This window comes from Sus scrofa, chromosome 18 (assembly GCF_000003025.6).
Source record: "Sus scrofa isolate TJ Tabasco breed Duroc chromosome 18, Sscrofa11.1, whole genome shotgun sequence".
In the NCBI taxonomy this organism is placed as follows: Eukaryota; Metazoa; Chordata; class Mammalia; order Artiodactyla; family Suidae; genus Sus; species Sus scrofa.
Window position 1 is genome coordinate 49,022,559 of NC_010460.4, and position 18,347 is coordinate 49,040,905.

General features: G+C 54.1%; 1 protein-coding gene and 1 long non-coding RNA gene across 7 annotated transcripts in view; one reads left to right on the plus strand and one right to left on the minus strand.

Moving 5' to 3' along the window:
- The window catches only part of TNS3 (tensin 3), a 231,497-nt gene that overhangs the window by 61,621 nt on the left and 151,529 nt on the right, over nt 1-18,347 (plus strand). For 5 of the 6 annotated variants that reach the window (XM_021079356.1, XM_021079358.1, XM_021079357.1 and 2 more), the window contains one exon: nt 17,387-17,425. The exons of the other annotated variant lie outside the window; for it this stretch is intronic. Coding sequence is in view for 1 of the 5 variants with exons in the window: in XM_021079352.1 (XP_020935011.1) it covers nt 17,387-17,425 (39 nt within the window). In the remaining 4 variants the exon portion in view is untranslated. The remainder of the gene's footprint in view (nt 1-17,386; nt 17,426-18,347) is intronic. 6 annotated transcript variants of the gene reach the window in all.
- On the minus strand, nt 11,477-13,162 carry LOC110257628. The gene is made up of 3 exons (XR_002340521.1): nt 12,928-13,162; nt 11,764-11,962; nt 11,477-11,592 (listed from the first exon to the last, which is right to left on the minus strand). It is a non-coding gene; the product is annotated as an uncharacterized LOC110257628 (long non-coding RNA).

Below are 18,347 nucleotides of genomic sequence, written 5' to 3' on the forward strand. Positions count from 1 at the left end.
CATGAGGACGCAGGTTCGATCCCTGGCCTCACTCAGTGGGTTAAGGATCCTGCATTGCCGTGCGCTGCGGTGTAGGTCACAGACGCGGCTTGGATGCCCTGTTGTTGTGGCTGTGGTGTGGGCTGGCAGCTGGAGCGCTGATTCAACCCCTAGCCTGGGAACTTCCATATGCTAAAGAGAATGTATATATATGTATGTGTATATGTATATATATATATATATATATATATATATATATATATATATATATAGACTTTGGCCTAATGTCTGGCCCATTCGTCCACTTACTGACTCTGGGATGGTGTGGCTGTGGGTCCCCTCTGTGCTGGGAACAACCCCCCTTCCCCAGCATGTTCGCGTGTGGTGAACCCTGCTGCCATCGTCACTGTGCTGCCACCAGGGCCACCATCAGGGAGGCTCCAGACCTGGCTCAGGATGTCCCCTTGGTAGAGCGGGTGACGTGGAAGAAGAGAGCCACCCTGCAGAAAAGGGGCTCAGGAAGGGACGTGGAGCCGTGAGCTAGGGCCCAGCTCTGACTCGACCCCTAGTCTGGGAACCTCCATATGCCATGGGTGTGGCCCTAAAAAAAATAAAAAAAGACACTTGCAAAAAATCTGACTTCAGTGGCTTAGGTGGATGCAGAGGCACTGGTTCGATTCCCGGCCCAGCACAGCGGGCTAAGGGATCCAGCAAAGCTGCAGTTGCGGCATAGGTCACAGCTGTGGCTCAGATTCAGTCCTGGCCTGGGAACTTCCATAGGCTGTGGGTGCAGCCATAAAATTAAAAAAAGAAAAGAAAAGAAATATGGTGGCAGATGGGGATCCAGCAGGGTGGTTTGGGGGTGATGTGAGGTGGCACAGCTCCATGTCTGGCCAGGGATGGCCTGGATTGTCTGCTAACGGTGCCCGGAAGTCGCGGAAACCAGCTTCGCCTTTGCTTTTCTATCTTTGATGTCACAGCCTCTCTGGGGGGCTTCCTGTCCTTGCTCCAGCCTTACAGGTGGCCCTGGGACTTTAAGAGTCACACCGCCTGCCTGCTCAGTCAGTGTTTACACGTCTCTCCCCGCCTCCTCGCATTCCCTGCGCTAAGGGAGGAGGCGGTTAATTTTTAAGCTGCTCAATTCAACAACTGTTTCTAGGTTTGCTTTGGCCAGGCTGTAACCAGATGTAGCTCGCTGACCACAGGTCCGCGGAGGCCTGCCACCTGCCCAGGACCCACGGGGAGGCCAGGCCAGTTTGAGGAGTCCGTTTATCCACCTCTGTTAGACAGACCTGGGCCTGTGTTTTAACGTCTGGCTGTTGATTTTCTGTGTTTTGCTTTTTAGGGCCACACCCGCGGCATATGGAGGTTCCCAGGCTAGGGCTCGAATCGGAGCTACAGCTGTCGGCCTACGCTACAGCCACAGCCAGGCAGGATCTGAGCTGCGTCTGCAACCTACACCATAGCTCATGGCAATGCCAGATCCTTCGCCCACTGAGCGAGGCCATGGTTCCTAGTCGCATTCCTTAACCACTGAGCCACGACTGGAACTCCTCCCCCATGCCTTTTAGTGGCCTGATAGCCCCCCCCCTTTTTCCTTTTTTTTTTACAACCACACCTGCCGCACATGGAGGTTTCCAGGCTCGGGGTTGCATCGGAGCTGCAGCTGCCAGCCTACAGCATGGTCACAGCAATACTAGATCTGAGCCACATCTGTGACCTACACTGTAGCTTGTGTCAACGCTGGATCTTTAACCCACTGAGTGAGGCCAGGGATTGAAACGGCCTCCTCACAGAGACAGTGTCAGGTTCTTAACCCGCTGAGCCACAGTGGGAACTCTTTTTTTTTTTTTTTTTTTTAAACTGCTGAATCATATGCCATTGTCTGGATGTATGGTTTATTTGTGCATTCACCCCCCAAAGGACATCTCGTTGCTTCCCTATCTTGGTTTTTATTTTTGCAATTTATCACTCGAGTCAAAAGAGCCATGAAGAATTGTGAAGTTCAGCTCTTCTTCTGGGTATTTTTATTCCTTTTCCTGTAAGTTCCCCTTCCTGGTAGACTGTCCTCACCATTTTTTTTCCTGACTCATTATAATTAGAAGAAAATCACTTTAGGGAGTTCCCGTCGTGGCTCACTGCTAATGAACCTGGCTAGTATCCATAAGGACACGGGTTCGATCCCCGGCCTTGCTCGGTGGGTTAAGGATCTGACGTTGCCATGAGCTGTGTTGTAGGTCGCAGATGCCAGTTGGATCTGGGGTGGCTGTGGCTGTGGCGTAGGCCAGTGGCTGCAGTGCTGATTGGACCCCTAGCCTGGGGAGTTCCATAGGCCACAAGTGTGGCCCTAAAAAAAAAAAAAAAAAAGAAGAAAGTCACGTTGCTACAGGTATATTCATGGCTGTGGCTGTCGTCCCACTGAAACTGTTACTCTGAGGCCCAGGATTTGGGGAACAGCCCCACATGCGAATTCCTACCAGCGAAGCCGTGGCACGGGCTCTGGGTCAGCTCCTGCAGTCAGCAAGCCGCGTGCAGCTGCACTAGCAAAGTGCTATTTTATATAAGCAGGGCCATTTCCTTTGTACAGGAATTCATGTTTTTCAACCCTAAATAATCTGGGCCAAGCAGGGGCCTCCATTGTGGGGTCTTGGAACTGTCTGGGACCTGAAGGTGGCCAGCAGGATGGAGCCACTGCGAATGGGAGAAGTTTGTCCCCTGAGCAACACTGCCAGGGGTAGTTCTGGCACCTTCTTCTGCTGGCACTTCAGACCCTGCTGGGCACTGGACGGGCCTGCAGGCACTGCGTTCACCATTTTACACAAGAGGAAACAGGCATGTGGCCGGGTGACAGGACCAAGTGGCTGCGATGTTGACAGTGTCATTCCATCGTGGCTGATTTGCTCTGGAATATGGCCTAGGGTTAAGCTCTGTTTATGTGGGATTCACTAGCCCTGCCCCCAAAAAGCTCAGAAGGGAATTAATCTTCTTTTGAAATATACGTGTTTTAAATAAATCACGTCCTTTCCACGTTCTGTTTTCAGTACGTCATCATTTTTCATTCCACATTGTGTTGTGGCTGATGTGGCAGCTTCCATAGGCACCTAGTGAAACTGCTCTTACCCGCTGGCTACTCCATTAGGCTAGTTACCTAGTTAGCAGGAGGAGAGCCCGGGCTGCTGCCTGTCCAGCTGCACTCTGTTACCTGTCTGTCTGTCTGTCTTCTATCTATCTATCTATCTGTCATCTATCTATCTCTCCACTTATTTCGGCCACACGTGCTGCAGCATGTGGAAGTTCCTGGGCCAGAGATCGAACCTGCGCCGCAGTTGTCCACCTGAGCCACAGCAGTGACAATGCCGGATCCTTAACATGCTGAGCTGCCAGGAAACTCTGCAGCTGTTATTTAGACTAGACAGTGGAGGTGCCCTGGGAACCTGCTTTTGAGCCACATCCTTCTCACTCCAGCCTGACTCCCCTGGAGCCATGCCCCCTGGGTGGGGGAGTCCACCGGGGCCAGTTGTCACAGATTCCTGGCTGCAGATGTCATCTGTGAGGGGAGGGGCGCCTGAGACTGAGCACTGCTCAAGTTTCTCAGAATACCTTTTGACATTCTGGGAACACATGTTTTTGTGACTTCATCCGCAGCAAGGCTCCGTGCTTTTGGGGAGGACTTGGTGGTTGATCAATCCCGTGACTGCGGGTGCTGGGACGTGCAGGTCGGTTGCCCCTGCCTGCAGTCCCACCTGTCTTCTCTGGGACCTGACTCAGCACCTCAAAACCCTGTTCCAACAGGGTTTTGGTTTTGTCAGCTTTGTTTTAATGAATAATGCAATTGTTGGAATATATGGGTAGTGTCTCAAGGTGACTTGTAAAGAGCTTCCAACAAATTTAAGTGTGTACGTTCTAGAAGATTCCTTCAAAAACAGCCCTTCCTGCACCATCATCTTTGGCCCGTGCATCTTTGGTCCTTTATAGAGAGAGCACTGGGTGAGGCCTGTGTGACAAATGAGCCAGTGCCCTGTGTCCCCCACACCTGTAGGACTTGGGGGGACGGGAGGAATGGAACGGTAGCAGTGATGGTTTGAAGTATTTTTAGCAAGTGGATTCCGGTTTATTATGGGGCCCCCCTGTTGTGCAAAGGGGACTTAGTTACCTGGGAGAGGATCAAACGTAATCAAGCAAGCCAGCTCCCCAAGGCCGAGGGCAGAGAGGGGGCAGGTGTCCACCTGCAGGGCATCCGGAGGGTAGTGCCATCTGACCCAGGCAGCCAGGCTCTGATGACAGTAAGGGCATTTGGGTCCACGAGGCCCCTTGATTCAAAGCAGACGGCACCCTGGTGATGACAGTGACAGATGTGTCCCGGCCCCGTCAGGCGGCAGGGCAGAGCCAGCTGTGGAAGGGACCTCATGCAGCCGGGAACTTGGTGCCCAGGAGAGCGGCCCTGGGGCCAGGCTGCTGTGGGCACCTGTCACTCGAATGTCAACAAAAGCAAGAAAAAGCTTGGTGGATCTTCTTTTCCTCTCTGCGCTCTCCAGTTCATGCCGCTCTTATAGGTGATTCTTTCCCTGCACCTGCCCTTATTTTGGGAGAACAAAAAGTAGAAAATGGAAACTTCCATGTGTAGCTGTCAGGAGCAGCCCCTTGAGCCGTGGGACCCACTGGAGAAGGGGCTCCGGACCTGGTCGGGGTTCTGATGGCAGCTCCGTCAGTGCAGGCCTCGTGTCCTCTATTAATGGGTAAAGCAGTGTATTCCCTTGGCCCTGGAACATTCTCTAGACGCCACAGCACATCCTCCGAGCTTCAGCATACGCTTGTCGTGACACCCTGGGATCCAGGTTCCAGGAACTTTTCTCTTGGTTTGGGGGTGTGTTCCAGCTCTGGCTGGGACACCTCTCATTATCCAAGGTCACCCCTCTGTTGCTCTTTCCCTCCGTTGTCTCCCCAGCCCCGCGTTCAGGCTGGTAGAGGTGACAGAAGCCTGCACTGACTTCATTGTCCCTGTCCCTGTGGGGGGCACATGCTGGTGGGCTTTGGGGACATGTGCTTCTGCAGGCCTTGTGCTCAAGGGCACTTGATGGCTTTGGACCCACTCCCACCTTGGCCTTGGACACCCCGTGCCTCCTGGCACCCCGCATCCTGCCTCTGAGCACGTGTGTCCGTGGCCAGCACCACCACCCGGGTGAGGACAGAGGGCCAGCGCCGGAGTCACTGGGTCACGCCTGCCTCCAGTGATGCCCAGTGAGCCTCTGGGAGTGTTTCACGGCGGCGGGGGTCGGGGGTCTGCGTCAGCAGCTCCGCACCTCTCACTTGAACCCGCTGGCCGTTATCCTCGGAGGAGAACAGTCCTAATCCACCTGCCGGTTTTATTTTCGTGGGGCTGCTTCTGGCGGAGAGTTTTCCTAAATAGAAAACCCATGGCTCCTTTGAGAGCAGGATGAAAATAATCAGCGAAGCATTTGAATCCCCACCCCCACATTTTAATCTGTAAAATTAAACTCCCGTTTCCCCCTGTGCTTTGTTTTGTCTCTCGTAAAGCGGGTTATTTTGAGCAGGGATTCAGGAAGGGCCGGCCTCCTCTTTTCCTTCGAGCTCAGAAATAGCTCCTGGGATGGGTGTCCTCCGGGCGGATCCGGGTACAGTTCATCTTTGTGTGTTTTTAGGCATTTTTGACTCTTACCTTCTCACCAGCCCCGTGTGTCTCCGCACCTTTCAGCTCCTAAGCCCCCTGCAACCCCCCACTCGGGAACTTTCGGAGCCGGTAGGCCTTCTGGTCTACCAGAGCTGAGCACCGGACTCTGGGCTCTCAGCCTCCCCTGCCTCTGCTTAGACCGTCTTTTTTTTTTTTTTTTAATTATGTTTCACATTATTTTTTTATTCCGTCCTTCCTCCCTCTTTCTTCCTTTCTTTCTCGTTCTCTCTTTCTCCCCACCTCTTCCCTCTCTCCCTTCCTTCCTTCCCCTGCGGCATATGGAATTCCTGGGCCGGGGGTCAGATCCCGGCCACAGTTGTGACCTAAGCCACAGTTGCAGCAACACTGGATCCTTAACCCACTGTGCCGGGCTGGAGAATTGAACCTGCGTCCCAGCGCTCCCAAGATGCCGCTGATCCCCTTGCGCCATAGCGGGAACTCCCAGACGGTCTTTAGTGTAAACACACCACCGCTTCCTTGTGGAGGAGGGCTGAGAAGTCAGAAACTCGGATTCCAGAGTCTTTATTGAAACCCTTGTCATTTTGGAGGCCGTCTTCTTTATTTTCAGCGAGTGCGCTGCGAGGGCCTTGCCTGGCGGTAGGAGGCCCCTGCAAAGCAGAGTGCTGCCTGGGGAGGACCTGGTTGCAGCAAAGGGGCAGCAGGAAGGCACTCACGGGTGTTTGAGGGAGAACCTGGCAGGTGGGGCTGGTGGCCTGGGCAGATGGGGACGGGCTTGCCCCAGTTCTAGGTTCTGTTTGGGATCCTGGGTGGAGAGTGACAGAATTGGCAGGATTTTGTAAATGTGGAGGAGGTTTAGGCTCGTCCGGTGAGCTCCCGTGGGTTTAGTGGAATATGATTATATGGACATTTACAGTGAGTGAGCTGACCCTTCTGGGCCTAATGGTAAAATTTAAAATTTTTTCTGGAGTTCCTGTCGTGGCACAGCGGAAGTGAATCCGACTAGGAACCATGAGGTTGCAGGTTGGATCCCTGGCCTCGCTCAGTGGGTTAAGGATCTTGCGTTGCTGTGGCTGTGGGTAGGCTGGCAGCTGCAGCTTTGATTGGACCCCTAGCCTGGGAACCTCCACATGCCTCGGGTGCAGCCCTAAAAAAAGCAAAAAAAGAAAATTTTTTTTCTTCTAAGATTTGATAAAAATTTGATAGGAAAAGTTGTCCTTTTTCCCTTTATTGCCAGCCCTTCCCTGGATCAAAGAACAGTTGGCGAAAACCAGACCAGCGCTGTGTAATTCTTCAACACTGTTGCCGAAATATTTGGGGGAAGTTTCCTTGCTATCCCCCTTTGTGTATCATTTCCATTCTTAAAAATGGTGATTTTTTTCCTGTTTGTGCCTTTTCTCCCTTCCTTTTGTAACAAGAAGGAAGGTGTTAAAAAGTGGGGTGCTGTCGCATCACTTTGTCACATCACTTCTAAGCTCTTCTCTTAAAAAAAAGCAGAAGCATGGACTTCATTTGTCCTGAATTTTTGGTGCATCTCTTGGTTCTGTTTCTCCTGGCTCCACCCACCTTGTACACAGGGTTGGTGTTCTTTGGGGGTGGGGGTGTCCTTCTCCCTGTGTCCCTGCAGGCTATGCAGCTGTCCATGTTAGGTGTCCGAGGGGAGGGGCTTGGTGGGTGGAGAGGGGGGAGGGAGGGAAGAGGATGGGTGGGTGGAGAGGGGAAGGCGAGGGGAGGGGCTTGGTGGGTGGAGGGGTCTTGGTTGGGGACAGAGCACATCATATTTGTGGGTTTCCTGAAGGAGGGCCTCTGGTCCAGCCTTGAAGTAGGCAGAATGGGAAGGGGGAGGTGGGTTTTCTTGGCAGAGGACCCAGCCTGAGGTGGCCCGGGGGGGCGAGATGATCCTGGGCCCTGGGGATGGAAAAAGGAGGTGCAGGGTCCAGTGCCCCTTGGGGTCCTCGAGCTCCGGGGAGGCTGGGGCGCCTCGTGCAGCCTGTACACCTTGGGGCCAGCATGCACCCTGGCCTGGGGCTGCTTCTACTTCAGGCAGCTGTGTGGTGGAAAGGCCCCTGCCCCTTTCTGGGGTGACAGGAACAGTCCCAGAGAAGGACTCGTGTGGCCGTCCCTGTCCTGTGGAGCACTGATCCTTGCGGACATGCCAGCCGGGGCCACAAAGGAGCGAGCCGGGGCAGCGTCACGTCCCTGACCCTGGGCTGGGCATCCTTGAGAAGGTTCTGGCACAGGTGCTTGGGTCCCATCCAGTCGTCCCCATGTGCCGTCTCATCAGCCAGGATTTTAACCTTTATCTTGGGCATATGAATAAACCAGAGCAAAACGTGGCCCTTCACTCGCTAACCCCACCGGTTGACTTGTTTTCTGCGTTAGCTGCCAGGCGTGCCATTCAGACAGCTCCTTCCTGGGAGCACGTGGAATCCTGGGGGGCTCTGGGTGTCCTGCAGTCGTGGGCACATGGAATCAGCAGCCTGTCGTGGTGACCAGGGCACCAGGGAGATGGCCTCTTACTCTCCTACTGATGTGATTACAGAGCCAGCCCTGCGTCGGCAGGAAACACAGTCTGCGCTGCTCTGTGATGTCTGTGTCAGGAGAGACGGCGGAGCTCTCCCAGCGCCACGTGACGGTCGTAACTCACTCTTCTGTCCTCTGGGAGGGTCTCAGGTCTCCCCCCCCCAGCAATCTGATAGTATGTATATTCCATAGTCATTCTATCAAAGCCTTTCGTGGTCTCTCCAGGTTCACAGCCCACGGCGAGGTGATAAGAGCCCCATTTCACAGCCGAGGTGGGTTGAGTTGGGAGAGCCAGGCCTTGCTGGGTGGATCAGGCTGGCTAGGAGAGGGCAGGGGACACTGGGGGATTTAATGTCAGTCTCTGAGTCAGAGTCCTGAGCTTTTACCCTTCTATCCAGCTGACTCATGCACTTGAAACGAAGTATATGTTAGGTTTCTAGATGAATGTTGGTTTAAAATTGAAGCATGCCTTTGGAAAGGTCACCTCTCATAAACGTCCAGCCTGGTGAGTTTTGACGGTGGACGCCCTCTGTGTGGTCACATCCCAGGCAGGGAGATGGAGCATGCCTGGCGCCCTGCAGCCCTTTTGTGCTGCTGTGGACCCCCGCCTGCTTGCTCTCGGCTTGGGTTTGCTGGCTTTTGCACTTGAAGCCGGTGGACTCCCAGACAATGTATACTCTCCCCCGTTTTCTTTGTTCCACCATCGGCTTCTAAGCACCTTCTGTCACCTCATAGTACACCTGATGCTCTTTTTTCTCTTCCTTTTATGGCTGCACCTGGGGCGTATGGACGTTCCCGGGCTAGGGGTCACATCAGAGCTGCAGGGGCCAGCCTGCGCCACAGCTACGGCAGCACTGACTCTGAGCTGCTTCTGGGACCTATGCCTCGGCTTAGGGCAACGCCCGATCCTTACCTCACGGAGCGAGGCCGGGGATCGAACCTGCATCCGCACGGTGTCGGGTTCTTATCCCCTTGAGCCACAGCAGGAACTCCCACTCTGTGCTCTTTAAGGTGCCAATTGAGAGCTGCCTTCCTCCACTCCCCGTGTCTGTGGGGATGCAGGGAAGGAAGGCACCCCCCGCCACGCGTGGAGTCTCTGCATCTCCGGGCCTACTAACCCTTGCTCACCTCCCTGCCCTTGGCCTTTGTTCCCTCCTCGAGGGGGTGTGACAGAATCACCTCAAGACCCACGTGATGCCCCCACTTTTGAGGATCCAGCTGCAGTGGAAATAGGGTGAAGGCATTGCTGTCGCAGTAACCGGTGCGCCCCTGTAATTAATTGAAATAGAAACTCTTTGCCAACGCGGGTCTGTTGATTATTCTTAATTACCAATCCCTTGTGATGCCTTTCCAGGCCGATCCTGACATGGCCGGTGGGGAATGCTTCTGAACTGGAGCCCTGGTTTCTTCTCATGGCACTGGATCCAGTCATTTTGGTTAAGTCATGATCCTTGGTGTTGTAAATGATCAGAAAAATAAGACAGTTTCTGAAAGATTTCTGAAGCTTCATTTTTAAAATATTTCTGCCATTCGCTTGGATTGATGAGTTTTTTCCTTCCGGTTCTGCAGCAAAAGCCATTAGCATCTTATCAGTCATGGGATGCCATCTTTTTTTTTTTTTTTTTTCCCCTCGATTTTCAAAAAGATAAGACCCAGGAATCTGGTAAGGGCCCGCCCCAGAGGGCACGCTCTTCGCTGGCTGATGGTTAACTTTACGGGAAACTAGATTGAAATGATTCCAGTGACTTTCCTGCTCTCTCTTCCGCTCCTCGGAAGGCTTCACCGCGTTTGTAGGGCAGCGTGTTCTCATGGGGATTAGACAGGCTACATGGGGCTTTAACGCTCAGTGGGAGAACAGTTTCCCGAGGAATGTGAACCTCATTAGGGATTCCAGGGTCATGCCTGATAAAGTCAAGGAGAAGCTCTTGAAGGAAGCAAATATATTAACAAAGTCTCGAAGGTCGGCATTTGGGCAGCCGTCCCTTCTCGTGGATTCTGTCATTCTCTGGAGGGTGATGCTGAACGTTGGGCTGGAGCCTCTCCAGCCCAGAGGAATGACTGGCCACGGCCCACGGCCCAGCCCGGGGCCCTGCGTGGAGGACCCTGCCCCCGCCCGCCTTGGGAGGACGGCCTGTGTTGGTCTTTGTTCCGCACTGGCCCGCGCAGGCCTCTGGTGGTCAGTGCCAGGCTGAAGTGCCCTCTTCCCCACATGCATAGGGAGGAGCATCGTCCCCCAGGACCTCAGAATGTGTGCTGATTTGGAAATAGGGTCTTTTTTTTTTTTTTTTTTTTTTTTTTTTGTCTTTTTGCCATTTCTTGGGCCGCTCCCACGGCATATGGAGGTTCCCAGGCTAGGGGTCGAATCGGAGCTGTGGCCTACACCACAGCCACAGCAACGTGGGATTCGAGCCGTGTCTGCAACCTACACCACAGCTCACGGCAACGCCAGATCCTTAACCCACTGAGCAAGGCAGGGATCGAACCCGCAACCTCATGGTTCCTAGTCAGATTCGTTAACTACTGCGCCACGACGGGAACTCCGGAAATAGGGTCTTTAAAGAGAGGCTGGAGGTAACATGAGGTCATACGGATGGCGCCGTAACCCCATATGCCTGGTGTCCTTACAAGAAAAATCAGGAGACAGACACCCAGAGGGACCTCCCGGTGAGGAGCAGAGATGCTCCTGCACACCAAGGAGAGAGGGCTCAGGAGAAGCCAGCCCTGGCTGACACTCCGTCTCCGACCTCCAGCCTCCAGGACGGTGAGAGGTAGGGCTGTTGAAGCTGCCCAGGCCGTGGTGTTGGTTACGGCGGCCCGAGCTGCCCAAGAGATGGCATTTTAGCAGACGTGCCCCTCTTAGAATATAAGCCCTGGGGAAGAGCGGGCTTTCCTCTTTTCATTATTCTACCCACCCACCCCCCATTTATAGTAAATGCTAGTAATGCTAGTAGAAATAATTGGACTTTTTTCTCAAGTATCTGTGATGGATGCTGAAAACACCTTATTGCTTTTCTGATCAGTAATGTACAGTGCCAGAAGTAAAGCTATAAAATAATGAAAAATCAAGGTGATAAGAAAGATTCTGCTCCTTGGGGAAAGCCTCCTTCTGCTCGAGTGCTGCTCTGTGCAGAGATGAGGGAGGGGTCGCCCCCTGTTCCGGTGAGGTCCCTGTGGCCGGCAGATCTGCATCCATCTCTCCAGCTCCTGGTTCAGCCCATGAGAGATGGCGACGGCGGCCTGGGACTCAACAGGCTGACGTGGGAAAGTCTTGGTCTCATGTCATCGTGTGTTTCCTTCATAATCACCTTTGCACTTGTGGGTTAGGTGTCCGGTGTTGTCGCTGCAGTGGCCCGGGTTGCTGCTGTGGTGTGGGGTTTGATCTCTAGCCCTGGAATTTCCACATGCCGCAGGCACAGCACCGGCCCCCTCAAAAAGAAGAATCACTTTTGCAAAGATAAAACAAAGTGAAACGTTACTCCCAAATTTGCACAGCCTCTGTTAGAATTCAAATTACGGTGCTAAAGTGGTTTTATTTAGTGATGCTCTGTGTGCTTTTTTACTTGGTATAACTCTGCTGACTGCCTTCAAACCTGCTGCCAGGCCAGTTGGCTCACCTGCCAGGTTTGCCCATTTTGCACCAACGTGATGGCAGATGGAGTTACTTTTGGTGCCTGTGTGTCTCTATTTAGTGCATTTTGAGACTTGTTGGCTGTTGCTGTTGCGGTGACCCATCCTTCCAAGGTCCTGGCGTGAGTTGGATCTGCTCAGGCCGGCTGGATGCCCAGCTGGGGGCTCACCTGTGGGTGGAGTTACCTGGGAAACAAGTGGGAAAAAATGGCAGGAGGAGAGACCAAGCTGGGGGCTCTCGCGGCCAAACGGGAGGTACGTGCCGCGCGCTCCAGGGCACCGAGGTCCGCGGGCATCTGTGAAGCTCCGCCAGGAGACTCAGCGCACATGGATTCCTGGCGGTTGAGAAGAGGTTGTCCTCTGATTTACCTCTGCTCTGAGCCCACGGTGACATGCAGGGTGCCAGTGACGCATGCGCGCTTTTGGGGATGCTGGTGGGAAGATGTCAAGCTTTGTCCAAGGTAAAATTTAATAAGAACCATTGACAACAAAGCCGAATGCTTTGTTTCCTGGCACTGATGAGAAGGAAGACAAACCTCTCTAAGGCACGTGTCAATCTGACCTTTAGTCTCCCTCTAGCATTGACCTCCAGAATCAGCCCAGGTGCCCGTCACTCCTCCTGGAGAAAGGGCCTCTCAGAGCCGGAGTCAGCCCTGGGGGACCACAGCCCTGGTTCCCCCTGGGAAGTGAAGTGCAGGGCTGGGTGTGTGTGCATGTGTGTGCACATGTGCTCGTGCAAACGCTTCAAACACATGCCTGGAGTTCTCTGGCGGCCTAGCAGCTAGAGGATCTGGTATTGTCACTGCTGTGGCATGGGTTCCATCCCTGGCCCAGGCATATCTGCATGATGTGGGCACAACCAAAAAAAAAAGCAAACAACCCCCCTGCCTTTCACACTTAGATGCACGCACACAGACACACTGACACACTTAATCTCATGCCGTCACTCACCCCCATACAGTCATTCACACACTCTTTCATACTCACACTCTCTCACACCTTCCTTCACTCCCCATGCTCACCTTCACCCTCATACACCCTCACACCCTCCCTCACACACTCACACTCGCCCCACTCCCACCCGCCAGGGTCACAGTCACTGTGCAGGGCCTCCCTTCTCCACCCCCACCCCGTCTCCCTCACCTGCTCACCTGCCGGCTTCGGGACAGGTTGCTGATACCAGCAGGCAGCAGGCGCCACTAGCCAGGTGTGGCGGGCCAGCCCTGTTTGTTTGTGGTCGTCCTTGGTAACGGTGGCTCAGCCCCACACGGAGCCGCCACCTGGCCATTCACTGCAGGCCTCTGGGGCCTCGCCGGGGCTTCCTTAGTCAAGGAGTGCTGGCCCTGCCTCCTGCCTTGTCCCTCCCACACCCTCTGTCACCCTGACTCCCAGGCTTCTTCTGGCGAGAAAGGGGAGCCATTCGTATCACAAGAGGAATGTGGACCCAGGAGTTTGGACCCAGGGACCGCGTCCCCACCCTGTGAGGATCTGCCCACGTGGCCCAGCCTCCTTGGGACTCAGCGCCCTGACCGGATGCTCAGCAGCTTCCTGGGCTCTGCAGCCGGTGAGAAGGACCTGCAGGTGCCCTGGCCTTGTTGTGACTGTTATCTTCCTGCTGCCACTTGATCGGGCCACCTCCAAAAGAGGAAGGGGGCTTGGCGAGGAAGGCACTGATCTGACCCCCCCCCCGCCCCCCGGCGCACTGGCCATGCCCTCGGGGGTCAGTGGGAGGCACACAGGCAGGACAGTGTTGGGGAGCAGAGCAGCGTCGGGACCCTCCTGCAGTCCCAGGGTGCGTCCTGGCTGCCCGCTCTGCTTTCAGCTCCATCAGTGACATGAGACGGGCCCCGCAGAGGCCGACCGCTCAAGAAGTCTCCGCTCCTTCCATGCTGAGCATGGCTGAGGCTCCCCAGAAATGACCCAGTGTCACGGTATTCCTTTTGTCAAATGACAGCAGCAGAGACCCAGCCAGCCCCGAGAGGCGTGTGATCAGAGGTTGCCCTGGAGACGGGAACCGAAAGCAGGTGAGCGACGCCATGACTGAGCCCACCTGAACCTGGGGTGGCCGCCCTCGGCATGGTCCCCTGGTGGCTCCATTCTGAGGATGTGCTGCTCTGGAGAGACACGCAGGCAGCGCCTGAAGGTCAGGGGCAGGTGGAGAGGCTGCAGCTGTGTGGACTCCAGCACTGGACGCAGCCTGTCCAGAGAAGCCGCGCACGTCTGTCTCCGGTCAGGCTGCAGAGCCAGGGCGGGGGGACACCCGAGGCTCCAGGAAATGCAACCAAGGCGCCAACTGCCTGCCACTCACATCGCTGATGCCGTGCAGGGTGGTCCATGTGAGAGCGTCCGGACCACCGATTGCTCCAAGCTCTGCCAGACCGTGCTCCCTGCCTTTCTCTAACGTGATGTGCAAATCGCATCTGTCCTCACGTCATTTCCATGCTGGAATGTCACGCTGAAGGAAGAGGAGTCCGTGTGTCCCCTTGCTGATGGGCTTTACAAAGCTGGGTGTTTGTAGTTCTTGATGGAAACTTTGCTTTTCTCTGCACAGACACGTGGCTTCTCTCCCGCCCCCCAGACCACCCCTCTTCTCGGAGTTGGTCTTCTTGTGCATTTCCATGTGCAAATTCCTTCTAACGCGACGTCCTCCTCAGACATCGGCTGTCTGCTTTTCACCCCAGGGCATGTAAAGACAGACAATAGGGCTTGTCGTCGATTGTCTGGTCGAGAGGTTCATTTCTGGCAGGGATGCGGTCCTGGAAATGCAGAACTGATGTTTGCCATTTGCTGCCCTGACCCCAGGATCCCGCTCACCTCACCCCACGCCCGGCTCCCTTTCTCGTGACGTTTATGCAGTTGGTGTTCGAGAATGTCTCCTCCCGGAGGGCTTGTCTGTTTTGTTAACTGATGCGTCCGAAAAGGACAGTGACAGTGAGTGCCTGGCAGGAGAGGATGCACAATACAAATGACATGATCGGGGTGCAGACTGCACAGCTTGTTGTGACGTCAGCAGTAGACGGGGCTTGTGGCACAGCCAGGGAAGGTGGGATTTGGGGGCCCGCAGAGCAGGGAGCCCTCTCCTGTTTTCTGGAGGACACTCTGGGGACAGACTGGGTGATGGTATCACTAGTCCCTGGGTGGCCTCAGCACTGTCTACTTAGTGGCTGCTGTTTTTAAAACTCAAGTTCTGGGAGTTTCCCTTGTAGCTCAGTGGTAACGAACCCGACTAGTATCCGTGAGGATGCAGGTTTGATCCCTTGATCAGTGGATTAAAGATCCAGTGTTGCCGTGAGCTGTGGTGTAGGTTCCAGACTCGGCTCGGATCCTGCATTTCTGTGGCTATGGCGTTGGCCGGCAGCTGCAGCTCCAATTCCACCCCTAGCCTGGGATCTTCTATATGCTGCAGGTGCGGCCATAAAAAGAAAACAAACAAACAAAACAGCGTCAAGTTTCTGATAATGCACAGGGCTTTTGCCTTCATTCTCTTGACAGACACATCTTCCAGACAATGAATTAAAAGTAACTAATATGCTTTACTTTTGGGGCCAGTTTTAGATTTACAGAAAAGTTGGGTAGTACAGAGTTAACCTATGCTCACTTTCCTGCCGTGTCTGTCCCCCATTGTTACCTTGTGTTGGTGTGGTGCATGTGACATTACTGACCAAACTCCGTAATTTACATGGTGTTATACATTCTAGGCCTGGAACACATGTATAACGATGTGTATCTCTCATTATAGTAGCACAGCGAACAGTTTTCCTGCCCTAAAAATTCTCTGTGCCCCACCTATTCATCCATCCCCCAACCCCTGGCAACCACTAATCTTTGTATGGTCCCCAGAGTTTTGCCTTTCCCAGAATGTCGCAAAGCTGGAATCTTTACAGTATGTGTAGCCTTTTCAGATTGACGTCTTTCATTCAGTGATATGCATTTAAGGTTCTTCCATATCTTTTCATGGCTTGATAGCTCATTTCTTTTTATTGCTGAATAGTATCACGTGGAATAATGATGTTTCAAAGGTAGGAGCTTCAGTGGCTTACACACGTCCCAGCAGCATGTCAGACATCTAGGACACGAGCCTGCACCAAGTAAGGACCGTGCACGGGATGAAATTAATCACTTTAGGCATGGGGACTTCCTGTCTGACTGCCAGCACCATCCTGTAAGCATCTGCACGTAGCTCCCTATATGTTCAAAGAAGGTTCCTCCTTCCCGGGGATTCTCAGTGTAGAGTAAAGCAACTCTTAGCTCAGCAGTTCTGGACAGTGAGAGGGGCTGCTAAGGGTGTGGGAAGGGGGCCGCTGGGTAGAGGGGAGGAAGAGGGGGTGTCAGGAGAGAAGGGCCTCTGCCCCAGACGAGAGCATGAGTCAGAATCCTGGTGGAGTACTAATATGTCTCAGACAGATGAATGACTGTGTATCATATTCCTTGAGGAACTTTGTTAAGATAAGCGAGAACTATAAATAGTTGATATGGCAAGAGCCAAGGTCACACTGCCGCCCACTCCAACCTACAAGGACAGTACGTCAGATCCCTGGGATTTCTCTTGTTTTTAGAAAACTCTTGAAGGATGGATGGGGCTATCAGGGGTCTGGGGGGAGGAGAGCCAGGAGGCAGCCCGTGGGGAGGTGAATCCCACCTGCAGGTGCAGGATCCTGGCTTTCCAGAACCGCAGGAAGCAAGTCTGATCCTCTCACCTGCCCACAGCCCTTTCTGCTCCGGGAGGGTGCCCTGTTCCCGACTGAGGCTCAGTGAAGGCACCTGTTGTGAGCACCACAAGCTCTCACTACCTGCAGTGCTCAGATGAGGAAACTGAGTCCAGAGTGATGAGAGCCCGGGGTTGCGTGGCCAGTGAGCGGTGGAGCAGAAGTCCCATACAGGACAGACTCCAGAGCTGGAATCTTTATCTTCGTTGGGTCTGTCGTCCCAGGCGCCTGCAACTGTGTTCTTTCTCCGGATCACAGCTATGCCCCGTCACTCGGGCTCCGTGTGTGTCTGTCTTAGTGCACTCACATCTGCAGGGGCCCACCACGGGGGAGTCAGGGGACTCCATCACCATCTCAGGCGCTCAGCTCCAGCCTAGAGTGAAGCGTCCACAGGGCATTGACACATTCAGACCTTGACTTCTGTTCCAGTTGTGGCACGAGCTCTGGAAAAGTTGATCTGCTTTATAGAGAGTGCCAGCCCTGAGTGGGCTAGTGAGGTGTCGGGGCAGCTGGGTGCTCCCAGGTGGAGTGCCCACTCTCTCTCTCTCCTGGCCCCTGCTCCCCATGCTACCTGGTGAGGAGGCGCTTGTGCTAGCTCAGAACATCCTAGCCTAGGAGTCCACTAGATCTTCCAAATTAAAGATGAAGTCCTGTATTTGGGAGCCCTGGGCATTTCTCTTGGGGGGAGGCCCCATGGTTTTCATGACATTCTCTGAAAAGGATCCAGACTTTATAAAAGCAACAAAACCTGGACTCTGGTAACGCCATGTCTTTTTTGTCTTGAGATGCTGAAACTTTGTGAATGCAGTCAGAGACAGTGTCAGGCTTGGGGGCCTCGCTTGATGGTGATGCGGCATGTTTTTCCTGAGAGAACCCATCTGCTGATCTGTTTTTTTCCCCTCAGGTCGTGAGTCCCCGCTGTGCGAAAGCCCACCTGGAGCAGGTAAGTCCTGCATTTCCTTGGCTCTGTTCCTACGGTGCCCTCTTGGGGAGTCTCCCAGCCCCTTTAGGATCCGCTCTGAGCTGTAGCTTTTATCCACAGAGCTCAGCAGGGACCCTTCCACTAGGCATTTGCAGGCTTTTCTTAAGGCTTGCGAATCCCGCACTCCTTTGGAAGAGGCTTCTTTCAGATCAGTGTTAGTTGCCTTCAGGGATTCATTTCCCTCGGCCCATGTCCCCCTGCTGGGACACAAAGATGCTGCCCGTTTCCTTAGTGACAAAGACGTGGGCAGAGTTCGGGGTGGCTGGCAGAACACAGTGGCTTTGGAACAGGCAGCTCAGACAGGTGCCATCTTTCTATCCGATTGAAGGCAAACGCAGGGATAACACTTACTTTTGGCAAATATTAATCGTTGGCTGCTTTGTCGATGGAAACATCTGTGAGTGTCAAGGTGCTTCTGGGTGTTTTCTTTGCTGCCCGCTCCCCCTCCCTGGAGATGAGGGGGTTAAGCCTGGTGTTAATGACTTCAGAGCGGCCGCGGGACACCTGGCTCAGTGCGCTTCCCGGACAACAGGATGCCGACCACTGTCTTCTGTTCGTGCAAACTGGAAGTGACTCACTGCGGGGGCGTGCGTGCCTTTCCCAGCCTCACCTGTGAGGGGAGGAAACAGGTGTGCCCGGAGCCTCCCCCGGGATATCTGCTAGGTGTGTCCTCTGTGCTTCCCCAACTGGACACGGCCCCGTGCCCTTGGCCCCGGCTTTGCCACACACCTGGTGGGGATTTCACCCACCTTCCTGCTTCTGGTGCCTCTGATGGCTGAGAGCCTGGCAGCCCGTAGCCCCAGGGCTGGTTCTTCCTGAGTAGCGCACACCCTCCAAGGGGCTCAGCTCTGTGCCTTGCAAGTGGCTTTCTTCCTAAAACTCC